General features: G+C 35.9%; 1 protein-coding gene across 8 annotated transcripts in view; it reads right to left on the bottom strand.

The window, feature by feature from the left end:
• LOC145994074 (uncharacterized) overlaps positions 1 to 21,355 on the bottom strand; it is a 58,221-nt gene that overhangs the window by 22,522 nt on the left and 14,344 nt on the right. The window contains exon 1 of one of the 8 annotated variants that reach the window (XM_083130182.1): positions 14,094 to 14,262. The exons of the other annotated variants lie outside the window; for them this stretch is intronic. Within the exon in view, the coding sequence (XP_082986308.1) occupies positions 14,094 to 14,157 (64 nt within the window). The 5' untranslated portion in view covers positions 14,158 to 14,262. Of the gene's footprint in view, positions 1 to 14,093; positions 14,263 to 21,355 lie in introns of those variants that run through there. 8 annotated transcript variants of the gene reach the window in all.

Below are 21,355 nucleotides of genomic sequence, written 5' to 3'. Positions count from 1 at the left end.
GGTAATTGTCGGGGCTCGATTTATCACCCTTTTTATACACGGGTATGACGACCGAGAGCTTGAGGCAGAAAGGAAAGTGCCCACAATACATCATCCAGTTTATGAGAATGCAAAGTGGGTACTGTAGAATATCAATGATTCTTTTTAAAATAAAGTTCGACATTCCATAAAAGTCTTCCGATTTTGAATTATTTAGTTTTTGTGCTGCTTTTAAAATATCAGCAGGTTGGGTCTCATGCCACCGGAAGTCAGTCAAAATGTTACCGATGTCTTGTGACATGAGATTATTATATTCATAATCAAATTGATTCATAGAATTGTGGTTTGTATCCAATTTGTTACCTACCCTGACAAAGAAATCATTAAATTCGCTTGGAGTAATCGGAATATTTTCTTTTCTTCTGGGTTTCCCTCTGCCTAATTCTGCCTTAATGACATTCCAAGCTGCTTTGCATTTATTATTGGAGTTATTAATAAATTTATCATTTGCTGTGCATTTAGCTTTTCTAATTTCTGATCTGTAAATATTTCTTAATTTGATATATTTGTTCTTATCTGCGTTACCATTTTTAAATCCATTATAATACATCATAAGCAAGATTTTTAATTTACTCAAGTGTGGACTATACCATTGACCTAAGTGTCTTTGTTCGCGTTTAGCTTTAATTGGTTTCTCCTTTTTTTGAACTCTAGGACAGCAGTCGTTACATATATCAGAGATGGTACTCATAAATTTCTCAAATGATGCATCGACATTTGCACTTGAGAAAATTAAATGAATCCAATCAACGTCTTTTAATTTGTTTCTTAGTATATTCAGTCTGTTATCATTAATTAGTCTAACATATTTAATTTGTTTATGTATAGTATTCAGAGGTATATTATTGTTCAATTTTAACCATAAGCCTTTGTGGTCCGTTAAATAAAATGTATTGAATATCCCTATCTCATAGCAGTATTTATCTAGGTTTGTTAAAATGTTATCTAGACAAGAGTCTAGTCTTGTTGGCCTATTGTTTGCGCAGTAATAGTTGAAAGATTTTAAAATATTTAGAAGATGTATTTGCTTAGGGGTACTGTTTCGAATGTCAAAATTGATGTCTCCAAGAATAATTATTTTATGTTTGTTAAAGTTTTTGTCTAGGTACGAAATAATATTTTGCACACACTCGATAAAAAGTTCTACATTACTTTCAGGTGCTCTGTACACCGAGATAACAATTGTTCTTAAATTTGGCAGTGACATAGCAGCCACTTCAAAACACCATTCTATGCAAAACTGACTAACATCTAAGATTTTAAAGCTGGTATCTAGGTTGTCACTGATATATAGTGATACACCACCATGATTCATATTTGATCTGCAATAGCCAGTAATTAACCTGAAACCTGGAGGTACATATATTTGCAATTCTTCATCCCGTAGCCAGTGTTCGTTTATGCTTAAAATACAGTTATTTATTCCCCCCATTAATATTTCTAGTTCATCTAATTTATTTCTAATGGATCTAATGTTCAGATGCAGTAGTAAGATATCATTTCCATTACAAGGTGGTATCTCTAACTTGGCTTGCCGTAATAATCGTGTTTGAATATTTTCGTGGATTAATCTCGCATCATAATTATGAATTGGATTGTCCACCACCCGACTCAATGAGGGCCTGTCTTTGCTTATGAGGCCGGGTGGGGCAGAAAGTTTCCCTGCTTTGGTTCCGTTTCTTGCCATTTCAGCTCGATAGGTTTGGAGCTTTTACTTTGATTTGCACTATGATTTTTAATTATCGTACATAATTGATCACATACCCCCTGCTTACCTGACCAATTTAAATGCAAACCATGGTTTGTGTGTTTATCATTCCCTAACCTACTTATATCTAACATTTCTACATTCTTATACTTTTTACACAAATATTTGATTTTCCTGTTTGTATTATGTACTGCAATATTTACACACGAGTCAGACCGCAGATCATATCTATGAGGTATATTTACAACAATCACTTTCGACATGGCCAGATCATTCAGTTTCTCTTCCAGTGTTTCTGCAACATCCTGTCCTTCGTTGCAGGCCACATTGTTTGCACCAGCCATGATAACTACACACTTTTTTTCCAAATTTACAGGTTTTATGCCACTTACGATCTCTTGTATTTTAGCTCCAGGCTTGATAACACCATCGACTGGAATTTCACTTAGTTGTTTCTTCATTACACCTGCTAGACCTCTGCCGTGACTGTCTGCAAAAATGTGCACTTGCAGATGACTAGGTTTTTGCCTATTTCTCTTCTCAATTTTAGTTGGATTTACTGCTGAGGCATATTTACAAAGATTGCCTGTATCTTTCACTGTACACATGTCTTCCACTGGGAGTTCCTGCAAGATGCTGAATCTATTCTTGTTTATGAAATTTACAGTTTCGTTGCTTTTGCTCGATTTTCTGCCATGCTTCACAACTTGTGTCCATGTATGGGTGGAGTCATTACTTTTGTTTCTTTTTTCGATGGTTTCTAGTTTGTTTCTCAGCATTTGATTTTCATTTTTTAGTTCCAAAATATCACTTTCAAGTATTTTAACAATTTCTAGAAGAGTTGAATCATCATGATCTTCATTGTCCTTTGGGGAGATAGTGTGGCCGCCATCTTTGATGCACTGGGGACAAAACCATTCAGTATTTTCTTCAATTCCTTCATCTTTCGGGACATTTCCACATCTAAAATGCAGCCACTTATCACAAGAATCACACAAAATGCCGTTTTTTACTACCCTCTTACATTTTGCACATTTATCATCACACTTTATACGTAAATTTGTAGGAGCAGATACACACACATCTACGCTAGTCGGCGCCATTTCGGAATGGAATATCCTATACCGTGCAGTGATGCTGTTATTGGGAACAAGCTTCAAATCTCACACAGATATAGATAAGTGATTGCCATGAAGATAGATATTCAATATCCTATTAGACACAAACACAGTATCAATAAATTTATAATATTTTTATATTTAACAGAACTGTGCTGTGATGTTGTTATTGGGAACAGGATTCAAATCATAGATAGGTGATTGCCATGAGGATAGATATTAGACACAGACACAGAAATAATATTTATCAATAAATTTATAATATCCCTATACCTGACAAAACTATGCAGTGATGCTATTATTGGGAACAAGCTTCAAATCATGGATAGGTGATTGTCATGAGGATAGATATTAGACACAGACACAGAAATAATATTTTCCATAAATCTATACTCAATATCCCTATACCTGACAGAGCTGTGCGGTGATGTTGTTATTGGGAACAGGATTCAAATCATGGATAGGTGATTGTCATGAAGATAGATATTAGATACAGATACAGAAATAATATTTTCCATAAATCTATTCTCAATATCCCTATACCTGACAGAGCTGTGCGGTGATGTTGTTATTGGGAACAGGATTCAAATCATGGATAGGTGATTGTCATGAGGATAGATATTAGATACAGACACAGAAATAATATTTTCCATCAATCTATACTCAATATCCTTATACCTGACAGAACTGTGTGGTTAATATTATTAGGAACAAGTTTTAAATCTTACACAGATATAGAGCAGAATTATTATGGATAGGTGATTGCCATGAGGATAGATACTCAATATCTCTGCTGTTATTGGACACAAACACAGAGAATGAAATAATATTTAATAACATAAATCTATACTCAATATCCCTATACCTAACAGAGCTGTGTAGTGATGCTGTTATTGGGAACAGGATTCAAATCATGGATAGGTGATTGCCATGAGGATAGCTATTAGATATAGATATAGAAATAATATTTATCCATAAATCTATACTCGATATCCCTATATTTAATAGAGCTGTGTAGTGATGCTGTTATTGGGAACAGGATTCAAATCATGGATAGGTGATTGCCCTATACCTAACAAAGCTGTGCGGTGATATAATTATTGGGAACAGGATTCAAATCTTACACAGATACAGAGCGGAATTATTATGGATAGGTGATTGTCATGAAGATAGATATTAGACACAAACACAAACAGATACAGAGCCTTGCTGAGCTTGGAATTATTATAGATAGGTAATTGTCATAAAGAACACAGAGAATGAAATAATATCTAGTAAATAAATTTTGTAAATCTATACTCAATATTCTTTTGACAGAGCTGTGCGGTCATAATGTTATTGGGAACAGGATTCAAATCATGGATAAGTGATTGCCATGAAGAGGTAAATAATATTTATCCATAAATCTATACTCAATATCCCTATACCTGACAGAGCTGTGCGGTGAAGCTGTTATTGAGAGGATTCAAATCCTACACAGATACAAATCCTTGCTGAGCTTAGAATTATTATAGATAGGTGTGTTATTGAGAACAGCATTCAAATCCTACACAGATACAAATCCTTGCTGAGCTTAGAATTATTATGGATAAGTGATTGTCATAAAGATAGATATCAGATACAAATTTTATAAATCTATACTTAATATCCCTATACCTGACAGAGCTGTGTGGTGATGCTGTTATTGGGAAGAAGCTTTAATACTGAGCTTGGAATTATTATAGATAGGTGATTGCCATGAAGATAGATATTAGATACAAATTTTATAAATCTATACTCAATGTCCCTATACCTGACAGAGCAACGTATGTTGAAACGTTTATAAAGGAACAATGGTGGAAAATATCAGAATCAGATTATTAGGGTATGTATTATTCACATCTTATCCATAACATTTCAGCAAGGGTAAATAATATTTTCAAGGCAGCCTACACAACACAGCTCTGTTAGAGATAGGGATTATGACAATAACAATATCAACAAGGCTCTATATCTATGTGTGAGATTTGTACCTACACAACACAGCTCTGTTAGGGATTCATAACAATTCCATGCTGTAGAAATATCAGCAAGGCTCTATTAGATGTTATTTCCATAGTAATCACCTGTCCATAATAATTCCAAGCTCAGCAAGACTCTGTATCTGTGTGGGATTTGTAATTGTTAGAGATAGGGATATTAAGTATAGAATTAATACTAAATATTATTTTATTTTCTGTGTCTGTATCTAATATCTATCTTCATGCCTATCTATAATAATTCCAAGCTCAGCATTGAAGCTTGTTCCCAATAACAGCATCACCACACAGCTCTGTCAGGTATAGGGATATTGAGTATAGATTTATAAAATTTGTATTTAATATCTATCTTCATGGCAATCACTTATCCATAATAATTCCAAGCTCAACATTGAAGCTTGTTCCCAATAACAGCATCACCACACAGCTCTGTCAGGTATAGGGATATTGAGTATAGATTTATGATTTCATTCTCTGTGTTTGTGTCTAATATCTATCTTCATGGCAATCACTTATCCATAATAATTCCAAGCTCAGCATTGAAGCTTGTTCCCAATAACAGCATCACCACACAGCTCTGTCAGGTATAGTGATATTTAGTATAGATTTATAAAATTTGTATCTAATATCTATCTTCATGGCAATCACCTATCTATAATAATTCCAAGCTCAGTATTAAAGCTTCTTCCCAATAACAGCATCACCACACAGCTCTGTCAGGTATAGGGATATTAAGTATAGATTTATAAAATTTGTATCTGATATCTATCTTCATGGCAATCACTTATCCATAATAATTCCAAGCTCAGCAAGGATTTGAATCTGTGTAGGATTTGAATGCTGTTCTCAATAACACACCTATCTATAATAATTCTAAGCTCAGCAAGGATTTGTATCTGTGTAGGATTTGAATCCTCTCAATAACAGCTTCACCGCACAGCTCTGTCAGGTATAGGGATATTGAGTATAGATTTATGGATAAATATTATTTACCTCTTCATGGCAATCACTTATCCATGATTTGAATCCTGTTCCCAATAACATTATGACCGCACAGCTCTGTCAAAAGAATATTGAGTATAGATTTACAAAAATTTATTTACTAGATATTATTTCATTCTCTGTGTTCTTTATGACAATTACCTATCTATAATAATTCCAAGCTCAGCAAGGCTCTGTATCTGTTTGTGTTTGTGTCTAATATCTATCTTCATGACAATCACCTATCCATAATAATTCCGCTCTGTATCTGTGTAAGATTTGAATCCTGTTCCCAATAATTATATCACCGCACAGCTTTGTTAGGTATAGGGCAATCACCTATCCATGATTTGAATCCTGTTCCCAATAACAGCATCACTACACAGCTCTATTAAATATAGGGATATCGAGTATAGATTTATGGATAAATATTATTTCTATATCTATATCTAATAGCTATCCTCATGGCAATCACCTATCCATGATTTGAATCCTGTTCCCAATAACAGCATCACTACACAGCTCTGTTAGGTATAGGGATATTGAGTATAGATTTATGTTATTAAATATTATTTCATTCTCTGTGTTTGTGTCCAATAACAGCAGAGATATTGAGTATCTATCCTCATGGCAATCACCTATCCATAATAATTCTGCTCTATATCTGTGTAAGATTTAAAACTTGTTCCTAATAATATTAACCACACAGTTAATATTATATGGAAAATATTATTTCTGTGTCTGTGTCTAATATCTATCCTCATGACAATCACCTATCCATGATTTGAAGCTTGTTCCCAATAATAGCATCACTGCATAGTTTTGTCAGGTATAGGGATATTATAAATTTATTGATAAATATTATTTCTGTGTCTGTGTCTAATATCTATCCTCATGGCAATCACCTATCTATGATTTGAATCCTGTTCCCAATAACAACATCACAGCACAGTTCTGTTAAATATAAAAATATTATAAATTTATTGATACTGTGTTTGTGTCTAATAGGATATTGAATATCTATCTTCATGGCAATCACTTATCTATATCTGTGTGAGATTTGAAGCTTGTTCCCAATAACAGCATCACTGCACGGTATAGGATATTGAGTATAAATTTATGGAAACTACAGCTCTGTTAAAAATTATTATCTAGATATTATTTCCGTATCTGTATCTGTGTAATTAAATCTTGTACCTAAGTTCCAATTCCCAATAATAACATTATTGCACAGCTCTGTCATGTATAGGGATATTGAGTATCTACAAGGTGGTTATAATTAAAGTGACGGTGTTCAGAGTGGTACAGCACGGGCTGTAATGAGAGTAGCAGTCTGAAACTTCGTAGATATGCTAATAAAGGAATGCGCTCGCGAATTATGCAAAAAAAAAAAAAAAAAATAGTTCAAATTCTCGCCACCAGGGTAAAAAATGGCGCTGTAAGCAGTCAAAACGTGGAATTTTCCGTAACTCTGACGTCAAAGTCGGTGTCATTGTCTAACCATTGTGTGAGCTCCCTGGTTGTTGTTGGTGACGCTTGTTGTTTTTTCCTTTAGTAATGTTCATGTAATTCGAATAGTGAAATTGTAGCGATATTTTATTACAAAGAGTATTGTTTTCTGCGATTTATAGTGTTTTTCCTGTAACTATACCAAGTTTTGACTGCTTACAGCGCCATTTTTACCCTGGTGGTGAGAATTGGAACTAATTTTTTTCTTTGCATAATTCGCGAGCGCATTCCTTTATTAGCATATCTACAAAGTTTCAGACTGCTACTCTCATTACAGCCCGTACTGTACCACTCTGAACACCGTCACTTTAATTATAACCACCTGGTATCTTCATGGCAATCACCTATCCATAATAATTCCAAGGCTCTGTATCTGTATAGGATTTGAATCCTGTTCCCAATAACAACATCACCGCACAGCTATGTTAATAAATATTTTTGTATCTGTATAATTGAATCTTGTACCTAATAACAAAAATATTCAGTATCTTCATGGTAATCACCTATCCATAATAGTTCCAAAATTTGAATCCTGTTCCCAATAATTATATCACTGGTATCTTCACTCTAAGCTCAGCAAGAATCTGTATTTGTGCGGGGATTTGAAGCTTGTTCCCAATAATTATATCACCGCACAGTTTTGTTCATGGCATAGTTCTAAGTTTAGCAAGAATCTGTATATTTGAATCCTGTTCCAATAACAGCATCACTGCACAGCTCTGTCAGGTATAGGGATATTGAGTATAGATTTATGGAAAACACAGCTCTGTTAAAATTGTTCCCAATAACAGCATCACTACACAGCTCTGTCAAGTATAAGGATATTATTTCATAGCAATCACCTATCCATAATAGTTCTAAGCCCAGCAAAAATCTGTTTCTGTGTGGGATTTGAATCTTGTTCCCAAAAACAGCATCACCGCACAGCTGTCAGGTATAGGGATATTGAGTATAGATTTATAGAAACTACAGTTCTGTATGCATTATCATTTATCTAGATATTATATCTGTGTCTGTGTAATTGAATTTTGTACCTAATAACAGCAGAAATATTGAGTATCTTCCATGACAATCACCTATTAAGCTCAGCAAGAATCTGTATCTGTGTAGGATTTGAATCCTGTTCCCAATAACAGCATTATTGCACAGGGATATTAAGTATCTAGATATAATTTCATGGCAAAAATTAATTCTTCACTCCTATCCATAAATCTGTGTAGGATTTGAATCCTGTTCCCAATAACAACATCACTGCACAGCTCTGTTAGGTTTAGGGACTAGATATTCATCATCACAACATGCAGCAGAGCTGTTCATAATTGATAAGATTCAGAACAAACCTCTATAAGATAAGACAACCTGCAACAATTTGGATGTATGAGATGTTTTATTGATTTTATGTTTCTGTATTTTTCAAGCTCTGCTGTTACAAACACTTCAGTCTTGTCCCTGTATATGTACTCAGCAACATATGGGCCATCACTGTAATAATATCTGCTACATGTTCTGTGATTATATGCTCTAACAACTTCATAATCTAAACAAAAAAATAAACCTGAAAACATATCTGTAATCTTATAATAATTATTCTTATCGGTGATACGAACATTGTCAATTCTAACAAGTTTAATTTTCAATAGGCTCTTCACATCAGTGCAACAAATTTTTGCAGATCCAATATTGGGCACCTGCTCACATCTGTAAATGTTTTATTGTCATCCTGGAAATACATGCACATCATCAGGTATTCATATTGAATATTTGAGCACAGCCTGGGTAATAGGGGAACAATATTATATTTTTCTTCATCTTCTATTATCCAAATTGTAAAATGTATTATATTTGCTTAATTTGTAGATAAACATCTTATGGCCTGTTTCTGGTGCACAGGGTCAAGTTCCTGATCTAGGAAATTGCAAAATTTGGCCTTGCAATCTAAATTATACAGGGCAATCACACAAATATTTCCAATCAATTTTGTTAGGAAATGTTGATGGCTGTGCAGAAGAAGTATCTATATGTTTATATGTGAAGTATTTCATGCTATATTCTCTATGGCATTTGGGGCATATTTTTGTGAGTATTCTGCTTTTTTCTGGATTACAATTCTTTTGGTGCTTAACCCAATTGGGGCTGGATATATTCTTATTACACTGATTGCAATATTTTTGATTCGGCATTTTTGTTGTTGTTTATTATATACAATTTCTTGGGGTTCAAATCAAAATTTTATACTTAATAAAAATATCAGTTGGGTTGAGCTGTGTGCTTTGTATATTTCTTGTGTATATTTAATATGTTAATATTATTAATTTTTATCCTCGGTTTATTATATAAAATTTTTCGGGTTTTAAATCAAAACTCTATGCTTATTATGACAGGTTGTAAAGCCAATAGCCTACAAGTGGAAAAAGAGAATAAATATTGATCTAAACTGACCTTCCACAAATACCTGCATGGACATGCATGTCTAGAATGGCAATGACCTAGCACTGTGTTATGTATTGATTTTTTGTATATCAGGCTGGGACAGATATAAGCCTGACTCTAAATAAGAGTGGATTACAACAAACAAGCTGGATGTAACAAATATCAGATTTTTTATTGTTCAATATATCTGAAATATGAATAATTATATATTAAACCAAACAGGCCTGTAAGTATGAGAAGCACTGTAACAACACATCTGTTCTCCTCAGCCACTCTCACAATACTGGCTGATGCAATTTTGTTTGCATGCAAAGCTTCAATACTCGGGAATTTCTGTAAGCACTGACGCAGAGGAGAATCACTTGAAACATGCAAAGCAAAAGTTCAATGCTACTGTGTCGGGAATTGTGCACATTAATCACTTTGATCTAAACAAACACTAACACAGAGGAGAATCACTTGAAACATGCAAAACAAAAATTCAATACTACCGTGTCGGGAATTGTACACATTAATCACTTTGATCTAAACAAACACTAACACAGAGGAGAATCACTTGAAACATGCAAACATATGATGTAAGAAATGAGAGAGTCACGGAGCAATTCTAGAAGAATTGCATTGTTTTAATATTAGATAAACAATTTGAACCTGGTATCCAATTAAACTTAAACCGGAAGTAAATATGTGTGGGTGGGTATGGGTTTTTGGCTTAATTTCAGGTATTTTCAAAACAATATAAAAAATTAACAAGCTTATGGACAAAAATCTGGCTGATGCAACTTTTGTAAGTATGGGCAAATCAATCTGAGGGGGCTCATCATTTCACAGGAAATTCCCGAGGGCATTTTTACAAAAATCTTGGATTAGACAGGGTTCCACACTTGAGCAAAAAGCTCATATGCTCATGTTGAGCTAGTTTTAAGTATAGACAAATCTGCTTGAGGGGGGCTCATCATTTCTCGTCCTGGTTATACCACAAATACAACTACTAAAGCACTCCTTGAAAACAATAAACACGTGCAATTTCAGAGAACATACAACATGAAAGTTTGTTTATGCCTATCCTCCATTTCCATGAGTTAGCAATTTTTTATCGTAGCGATTAAATTTCCAAAAACAGGAGAGTGAAGTGAAATGTCAGAAATACAAAAGTGCCTCCCCCCTTGCCCCGCCAAATTTCGCCTACGAATATATCAGTAAAACAGATACGGAAATACGTTAGATAATTTAATTTCCATGCTAAACGGTTTCCTCAGGGACTGAGAATATGAGATTTGATTTGATTTTTGTTATTTTGCGTCGCTTTTCTGACTCTTTTGGCTAATCGTGACGATGAAGATGAGAGAGGATATTTAAGAGACACTCCCTGGATTCTAAACCTGGACCCATGGTGTCGTAGCGCACTGTTGTAACACTCTGTCACGGAGGTCGGCTCAGAATATAAGAAGAAGAAACCTTTGGGCAGAATACATGCATGTACTTTGTTCATTCACGACCTAAGAGTTTGTAAGATAATAGCAGCCACGCGTTATCAGTAAGACGCGATAAGAGTATGTTGACATTTAGGAAAGACCCATACTTTCCCCACAACATGTTAATTAAGTATAGAAATGTGAACTGGTAGTAGGGTAGACCATTAGCCAAACCGCAGCCTAGGACATAATAGAAGCAACTGCTGATGTGACCGCCAATTCGAGTCATTTTCTACTGCGAGCATTCTTTTGTGAGTGTCCTTTAACACAATCATCATTCATCGTGATCCCGATTGGCCAAAATCAGCAGAAAGCCAATGTAAAATAATAATATACTCTTTTTTTCTCTTTCTGCTTTTCTATCTTTCTTTCTCCAGATTTTATTATCTTCCAATTATTCCAATCTTTCTGCACATTAGCAACATTTACATTTCTTACCATGCATCATTTATAGAACCTCTTTATCTTGCTCTCTCTCTCTCTCCGTTGTTGATAATTTCTTTCACTACATTTCTGTTTTCTGTCTCTTTTTCTCCTTCATTGTCTTTCCCTCTTTCTACATTGTCTCTCTATCTCATTCACTCGCTTGTATATCTGCTTCTTTTTCTCCCATTCAGTCTCTCTATAGATATAGATCATTCTATTAATTCCATCTCTCTCTCTCTCTCTCTCTCTCTGCTTCTCTTGGAACATTTCTAGTAAACATTACTCGTAAATACTAGTGGCGTGCCCAAAAGGGGTTGGTGGGGGTTATAACCCCCTTACCCAGGATTTCTAAAAAGAAAAAGAACATCAAAGGCAGGGAAAGATGGTAAAATGAGGGTTGACTACAAAAAAAAAATAGATATACCTATCAAAAATCCTGGTCACACCACTGGTAAATACATCACACGATTTTTAACATGACGATGTACCCCGAATCAGGACAGATTATTTTTGAAATTTTGGCTCCGAAGAGAATTTTTTTGAATGCTTATGCACATTATCTTTATTTCTCTCTCTCTCTCTCTCTCTCTCTCACTCACTCTCACGCAAACCTTCTGCAATCTTGAGTTCTGCAACAAATGTTTGAAATTTTGAATTAGTTTATTTTACGTCGCTTTTCTGCCAATTTTGGATAATCGCGATGAGTGATTATTATGATGAAAGTGATGAAGGGACACACACAAAGAACACCTATGCCCAGGGCGGGATACGAACGCGGGATCCCTGGCATCTTAGCGCGGTATGCTAACCACTCCTCCACGGAGGTCGGCTTTTGTCTATTAATAGATTACTAAGTTAAGCTAAAAACAAAGAGAGGGCAGACCACTTGTATGTTCAATCAAAAATCATGTTGCAACCCCACACATTGTACGCGTGACTTAGTTATTCTCAAACGATAAGAATTCCATGCTAACTTATTGGATGAGCGAGTTTGCATGAATGAAATCCACACTCGTCAGCATCGTTCCGAAGGAGGCCATGGGGACGCATTGGTGCCAAGGAAACCAACCTCCATTCGTAGCATATGTGAGTCAGGATTTATCATAGAAAGACGGCTGGGGGTCATAGTTGCTAATGCGGTCCATATAATCAAGATTACTATCAGGGACAGCGCTACATATTGGCTACGCAGGAGGAAAGGGGGTCACAATAAATGCCTAACTTCTAAATAGACGTTGACAGTTCTGGTTGCATAGACTCTATCAGTGCTTGAACTGGGTATTTTTAGATGGGGACGGGGGGGAGGAGGTTGCTCCAGCCTCGATGTTAGCTGGGGGCATATTCGTGTGTTTAACATGTTGACAATGAGACAGTGGAGAGATGCTCCACACTCCCTTCACTTCGAGCACTGTACTGTATGTTCCTTTAAACTTTTGTTTTAGGTTCACATTATGCACAGATAGGCTAATAGAGACTGGTGCTACTATGTAAATTGAAATCCGATCCACTGAGAATGTGCCTCCATGGTATTCAACATGGGACCCCTTGATTACAAAGTGACGTCGTTTTCACTACGCCATCGGGAAGGCCTTGTACACTGTGCTATAGTAACAAATTATATTCATGTGGAAAGTTAATCATAAGAGCCGATAAAAACACTGTGGTCAGTTCATTATTAATTTCGCGTTCCTACACATTTAGTTGTATATCTGTCATTTACATAAAACGATCATTACGTTGTTATTACTCAGCTATGAAAAAGAAATGTGTCGATACGGTATCATTGCGTATTGCTATTAAAATCACTGTATGAGTGTGCGTGTAATCACCTTATTCCAAGTTGAAAGCAATCCTCCTTAGACAAGACACTATAATTTCCAAGCATAAGATGTTAAGAAGAGTATTGAAACTACTTCGTTTCCTCTCAAAAATCTGCCGACCTCTGTGGCGAAATGGTTAGCACAACGCGCTACGACGCCTGTCCCGGGTTCGAATCGAACCCCGGCCTGGTCGTTGGTGTTCTTTGTGAGTGTTCCTTCATCAATTTAATCATATCATCCTCATCGTCGCAATCAGCCAAAGTGACAGAAAAGCGACGTAAAATAACCTAATTGAACCAATCAACATTTCATCAACCTAAAAAAAAATGCATTCCACACATTGTACTGTATCAAAAGTTTACAATAACTCTGGGAGTACTAATTTCATTTTCTCTGATTTGTACCACTATTTGAGCTCTGTAAAAACTCAGACCTAGGCTCTTGTTGTTTATATGGATGTAATGTAAGGCAGACTTACGGGCTACTGCTTATCAGCTTCTAAACATCTCGTATTCACGATTGTGTATGACAGAGAATGATAAAACACTAAACGAATTTTTGTAGGTTACCTGAAATGTAAGCAAGAGTCGTAGCGAATGTTAAACACAAGATGATAAGTTCACTTTTACACATCTTCCTCTGGTGCTACTGCAGCTCCATCTACAAAGCGGTAAGTTTATCACAGGCTTGCAACGCGGTCCGTTGAACATAGCTTGGTAATCCGACTGCAATGCAAGATGTCTTAGGTCTGCAGAACAGCAAGAATAATCTGAGTGCCATGACATTCGATTTGCCCTCTTGACTTGCCTTATCGCTCTCCGTGTCGTGGAGATGGTCTATCCGGTTTCTCTTGTTATTTTCCTGTTTTCTGAATGTTAGCTCGTGCAACATCAGCTGCTTTTTTCGCAATGTTTTCTCTGGAGGAAGTTGCTGTGGTAGGAGTCTGAGCATGTACAGTGACGGGAAGAAGTAGGTTGACGTTCAAATGTGGAAATTGGTCGCAATATCCTTACGGTTTGGCAACCAGAATTACGCAAGAAAATAGCGTAATGCATACCCTTTGAAGGCTCGTTATTCAAGGTCGCTGAGAAACTCCTGGATGGATTGAAATCAGTTTCTTAGCTCTTCTATTGCATTTACTTTCCCCGTTATTTCTCTTCTGTTGCCTTTACCTTCATGCTTTCTTGTGTGTAAAAATGCTCATGCGAACTGGACCTACAGCTTAATAGGACACAAACTACTGAAATGCTTTCATCAGGTGTACAGTGGGATGCACAAGTATTTCTCGATAAATTGTCCATGACTATTTTCATTACTTTTTCTCATTCATCCTACATTTTTTTAAGGAATGGGTTTTTACTTATGCTGGTGCAGAGGTTTTCAGTAGCTTGTATGTGGTTTTCTTTAAAATCTTGAAGCCCTCACTGGGAAAAATAGAGAGAAGAAACATGATGATGGACAATTTGCTTGGTAATACTTATGTATCTCACTGTACAACCTGGGGCCCTTTGATTAAGGCAATGAACTATGTAGTTCGCTTTGAAATATTTTCCTCCTTTACAAGACAACTATTTTTCTGCATCTTCTATTTTCAGCTTTTCATTGAACAACAACAACTCATTTTGAGATATTAAAGTATAGACAAGATAAAGTTTTTCGGTGATAAAGTTTTAGGTTTCAATAAATCCGCCGGGAAAGTGGGTTGCACAAAGTGATTTTCGGCTTTCAAATCTGTAAGTGTAGTTATATATCAACTATATTTAAAATTATTTATAAAATGTATTACATTACGATGTGCTCGGGAATGTACTTCGTCAGGCAATACTAACAACTGCATTTTTTATTTATCCTGGCATTATTTCCTTTAGTAGATCAGCTATTTTCAAATTCATTTTAATGATGTTAACTAGAAATAGGCTAAAAATATATCACTGAATGTTTTGACGCTAGCTACTTCTGCTGGTTCATATACTACCATGGGCGTCGGCAGGGGGGGTCGAACCGATCGGTCGAGCCCCACCCCCCCTGGGTATTTTCACCTATTTTTTCAATTTATGGCAATTTGAAAACGACGAACTTTATTTCACTTAATCTTGGTTGTAACAATTACTTATTATTCATATGCTAGGGCGTATCCATGGGGTGGATCCAGGGGATCCGGACCTCACCAAATTTTGAAAATACTATGGTTGATTCATAATACTTCCCGATGAGACACATGATGTGTAGCAGATACAGAACAATTCTCTCTGTGTGTGTATGGTTTGTGGATTCTGAAAATAATATCCACTAAAAGTTCTTATGTATCAGCAGGGGTGTCCACGGGGTAGGGGGGTTATGGCGCAGGCTGTGCCATCGAGTTTTTTGGGGGAATATTTTCCCTTCAATTAATGTAAAATTCAACATTAATATTTCCACAATCGTATGTAAAAATATTACACCTTAAATGCACCATATTTAATTAATTAGATAAAGACAAGAAAGTGTTTAAGGGCATTATCGGAAGGGGGGGGGGAGAAATATCTAACTCTTACATATTACGCCTTAATTAACACGTGAGTTCTGGAGGGGATTCTGAATAAAACGTTGGAGGGGGGGGGGGGCACTATCCAACACTAGGTCTTACTTAGATTATGGCATGGACATTTTGGTGGTAGAATTTAGTATTAAATATAAATGGAGAGATATGAAGCTCTTGATAAAGTGTTAAATATTAAATTGTCAAGGAATTTCTGTGGTGAAGAGAGAGTTCAAACATTAAATTTTCGAGACTGTATTTAGCTATATGGTATCCACATGTTTTCGGCCCCGAACGTGCCAAAAGAGAAGCTGGAAAAGATTAAATATCTCGGGATCCTAAGAAAGTATTGACACACCATTAAACTAATATTTTTGAAAGGCTGCAAAGAAATGGATGAGAAAATTATCTTGCTCGCTTTGCTCGCAATAATATGTTGCGAGAATGCGTGTTTGGCGCTTTGTTGGGGTGAATGTGATGTTTTATGCTATACCTGAATTACAAGATTTAAGTGATATTCTCGATATTCATCAATAACATCACTTCTTAAAATGTAATGCTTAGTGTTGGTATAGGCTACTGCTTAATTTAAAACAGGTGCATCATTTGGAACAAAAAGCTAAGAAAAAGTTACTTTCGGTAGACAAGCTGTCGTAATTAAATATGTACTTTGTAGGGATTACAGTATAGTTTGAGGGCGCGAATTATATGATTTGGGGGGACGCATGACATGATTTGGGGGGGGATGGGCACCCCTGTATATGACACCGGGTAGTATGTCAGCTGAAAATCTGACAGTTCTTAAACAATGTCACAAACTTGGTCTTGACATGAAAAAATTCACGAGTCAAAGTTATGATGCGAATGGCAGATTTAATGGTGTGCAATCATAAATAAATTAACAATACTCAAAAGGAATGTGTGCGCACTCTGCCAGTCATACAGTAAATGTAGCCCTATCTTCAGCCATGCCGAACTCCACCGTGAGAAACTGTTTTGGTACAGTAAGAAAAGTTTTTCTTTTGTCAGAATAATACATGCAGTGGTGAAATACTAGAAACAATATATTGCATTGTGTACCAGGCAGTAAAAAACCCTATTTGTCAGTGTGTGCGTGTCTAATAATAATAATAATAATTATTATTATTATTAATAATAATAAGATAAGATATCAAAGATATAATGGATCTCATTGAAAACTTAACTTGAGGTGTGGATATGCTAACTTGTTATGTTATGTTATTCTGCAGCTTATGTATTTTATTCGTGTAACTTTGTGCTTTTGTATTTGTATTTGACTTAGTGCTGTATAAGGTTTCATACTGTGCTCAACACTTAACATAAACGATTATTATTAATATTTAATAAGATAGTATCATTAATATATCACTGTTATAATACTTTCTTAATTTAGAACTTTATGGGGCTTATGACATGCATTGGGGAATGGGCACCCTTAGCTGGACCCCCCAAATTTTATTTCTGGATACGCCCCTGTTCATGTGATAAATTTATTAGGTGCTAAAATAAACTAAACTAAAACTGCTGCTGCTACTACTACTACTACTTCTATTACTACTTCTAAATAATAATAATAATTTTAAAAATGAACCCTTCTTGACAAACTTCTGCATATGCCACTGGTCTGTAACAATATTTTTGAGGGGGTGTCCTCGACATCTTCGATTCGACTTGAAAATTTCTGGCGACGCCCATGTATACTACTCCGATTAAACAATTGTATATGTGATGCAAGTAGTCGGTCAGAAGCATGACCGACCTCCGTGACGGAGTGGTTATCACAGCCTGCTACGGCGTTAGGGGTCTCGGGTTCGAATCCCGATCTGGGCATGGGCGTTCTTCTTTCATCAATTTCATCATATCATCACTCATCCTTATGGTTGCGATTATCCAAAAGTGGTAGAAAAGCGACGTAGAATAACCTAATTCAACCAATCATTTGACCCCTCCCATAACATATTTCTAAGTAAGTGTCTGCCTGCACTATATCAACCCCCTCCCTTTTTGCGTGCGCCATTGAAATTGAGCACTGCGTGCAGATAAATCGACAGCCAAGAACAGTACGGTTGATACCATGTGACAGACACTTCTGTCTAGAAGTGAAGAAAGGTTGATAAGAGAGTAACTTATTCGCAGATAAAAGTGCATTTGTGAAATCATATCAATTTTAAAACAACAACAAAGTCTCTTCTAATCACAATAACCAACCCCAGTTGGAGAAGATCCTCGCGTTTCCAAGTGTCTCTAACCAACATGTATAATGAACTCTGGTAGAGGCAATGGTTCTGGCACGTAACATAGAAGGTCAATGTGCCATCAGATTTTATTTTTATACACTCTCGTTTGTTATTACAAATAAGATGTGTTCAACCAATTGCAATTTATCATGGGGAAAAGTACGCCCAACTGCCAAATAAATAGTAGGCGAAATGTCCATCACCATTTCATTTAGTCTGTTTTCCCAATGTGACGATCGTGAATTGAAATGATAACGTCAATAAGCAGAGGACAGCATCTGCTTCGAATCAATAGAATTATGTTCCTTAAAACAACACAGAATGTGGAATAAAAAGGAATATAAATAGCGATGGACCATTTGCCAACTATTATCTTTGTCGTTGGCTGTACGTTGTGACTGAAAGAACACCTGTTTACTTGTTGTCTATGTACCTTGACTTGTTGTCTTTATTATCGAAAATGCATTTGACTCCATCTGCGTACCTAATATGACTTAAATCAAATTACCATTGACTTACAGAAAATGGGGCAACTCTTGACCTGCATTTTGTTTATTGTTTGGAATAATAATGAGAAATTTGTACGGCAATAATAATCTTTGTCATCACATTGTGCTTGAAATCAAGTGCATTAAGAAATTTTGTACATTATAATATGACTGAAATGAAGATAAATGGATAAGACACTCTTTTCTGTTACATTTACCATCTTTCCTTTGAGATTAAAAAAAATGGAAATATGCTATTAACCAGCCTTTATCTCCCGGTGTAGTACTGCTTCAAACACTGGTGTACAATTTGTCAATTACCTTTACATTATATTGTCGACTTACCCTTTATTAAAGTATATAATAGTAATAAGTAAAAGAAACATTAATGAATAAATTAATGAGTTTTATTTTCACTTATGTATCAGTGTGGTTATACATAATTGCTATTAAAGTGTCCCTAGATAGTACATTAGTTGTTTGTCAGTACTTTCACGCAACATCGGTGCTTAGTTTTGAATTGTTATCCTATTTCTTGCACTGTAATAATATAGCTTATATCTCATGTTTTTACACTTTTTAAAGGTTTGCAAGGCATATAGCATAGCCTAGTATGAACTCTAGATGACGGAACTATATAAATTGTTCTCAACCAGCAAATAGAATTTACAATCGTGCAGGTGCAACTTATCTTCCTGTTATTATCAACAACAAGAACAACAATGAGTGAAGAAAATATTTTAATGTTGCGACATCCTTATTTGCTTCCTCGTTTATCTTTGTGTCAGGTTAGACAAAGAATGCAAGAAACTACCATACGTAGCCCGGAAGACACGAATATTTTTCTTTTCTATTACTTCTTGAAGAGTGGGTCAGTCAAGTTGTGCAAGGCCATTCCTGGAACTGATGAACTTAACAAGCTACGATTGCATGGTTCGAGTAACCGGTAAGGGGTAAAATAAGGGCATGGTCACATTGGATCCCGTTTCGGTCTACACTGGCGTAAACCACAGAAACACAATGTAAATAAGTGTGGGCGGTAACATTGGAACCTAGCCATTCTGGCGTGCACCACCCTGTTTCAATGACCACCAATTCGAACCAAATCAATTTGCTTTTTCGGTCGAATTCTACAGAAATGTGTCCTATGTATACTCCACTTCTTGCATTGATTGGGTGACAATAGTGGAAGATGAAAAGTTTATTGTAAACTATTAGCGGCATATCAATCCAGAACTATCATAGTCGGGAGACAAGAAACCGTGGTTCAAAATTACGGGTGAGTTGGAAAGCACACACTATACTTTTTCGTTATTAAGGATATGCACAAATCTTCCAAGACCTTGCTAAACCACTACTTTCATCCTCTTCAATAATATTTTCAGCAAAGGGTTCTCCAAATTTACATTTCGTCGTCGTTTCGATACATTCTGTGCATGGAACTCTACTGACGATTTTCCTTATCCAATGCGATCACAAGGTAAGGCATGGATGTATCTTTTCGATTACGCTTTCATTCATACAGATAGTTGCAATTATGATAAAGAGGTAGAAAAACGAGGTACAATAATTATAGTGTAATACAACTGAAAACTCAAAACCTGACATTTTAGAAACTGAAGTTACGCATCATTTGAATTATATGGATAAGCTCAACTATACCACTTATTGAAACCTCGCTGTAAAATACTAACAACGGCGTTAGCTAGTTGGAAATGTAAAAGCTATTATTGCCACCTAATACGTTGCTAAGCTTTCTTTGTCTCGATATCATCCTCAACACATTACTAAGGCTTCGCAAATGCAAATCCAGCTCATAAGTCACGCTTATCATGACTTGATAACCAGACGTCTCCAGTTCGCTCATCGTTAGCCTTGTGAAAGGGGAACGCAGTATTGAAGCGTGCCATAATCTTCGCCATTTGAAAGATGTTTGCGACAAGATAACCTCTTTAATCCGGCGTCGTTGTGGTACATTTTTCGTTGAAGATTTTACCGTCAGTTCCAGGAAATATGGACTCGTAGCTTGGTGGTGCGAACAGTTCATACGGAGGTGGTGGCGTCTGCTGCTGCTGCTCGTCTGAAATCACATACACAGACTGTCGCCGAATGAATATGTTTGCAAATGCAAACCGCTGAAGGCAATCCAGATTATAGTATCCGAAAACAAGCATGATGATCAGAAGAATAGCTATCACGCTGAGGTACCACAAGAAAACATCTGGACTTTCGCTTTTCTCTGAAAGTGAAATAATAAGATACATGTCACTTCTCTTCGCTGGATGCTTCTGTTACAAGTTAGAAATGAAAAAAAAATATCTCCAGTTGTTTGGGACTTTCACTGCAAGGGTCTGGCATATCGTTTGTTTATTAAAGTTATAAAAACAGAAAGGTTGTTATTTTTATAGTTAGCAACAGCATTCGAAGAGAATGACCAAAGTATATACTACGTTAGATCGAAAAGAATTGAGTGTATATTTTGCTATTCTACTATTTAATCAAAATAAATGGTTTCCACAGTTTTCAAAATTCCAAAAATTACATTTCTATGTGAGAGGTCACACAAT

This window comes from Lepisma saccharinum, chromosome 1 (genome assembly GCF_977018435.1).
Source record: "Lepisma saccharinum chromosome 1, izLepSacc3.1, whole genome shotgun sequence".
NCBI classification, from domain to species: Eukaryota; Metazoa; Arthropoda; class Insecta; order Zygentoma; family Lepismatidae; genus Lepisma; species Lepisma saccharinum.
Note: the sequence above shows the minus strand (reverse complement) of the source record. Positions and strands in the feature narration are given on the sequence as shown.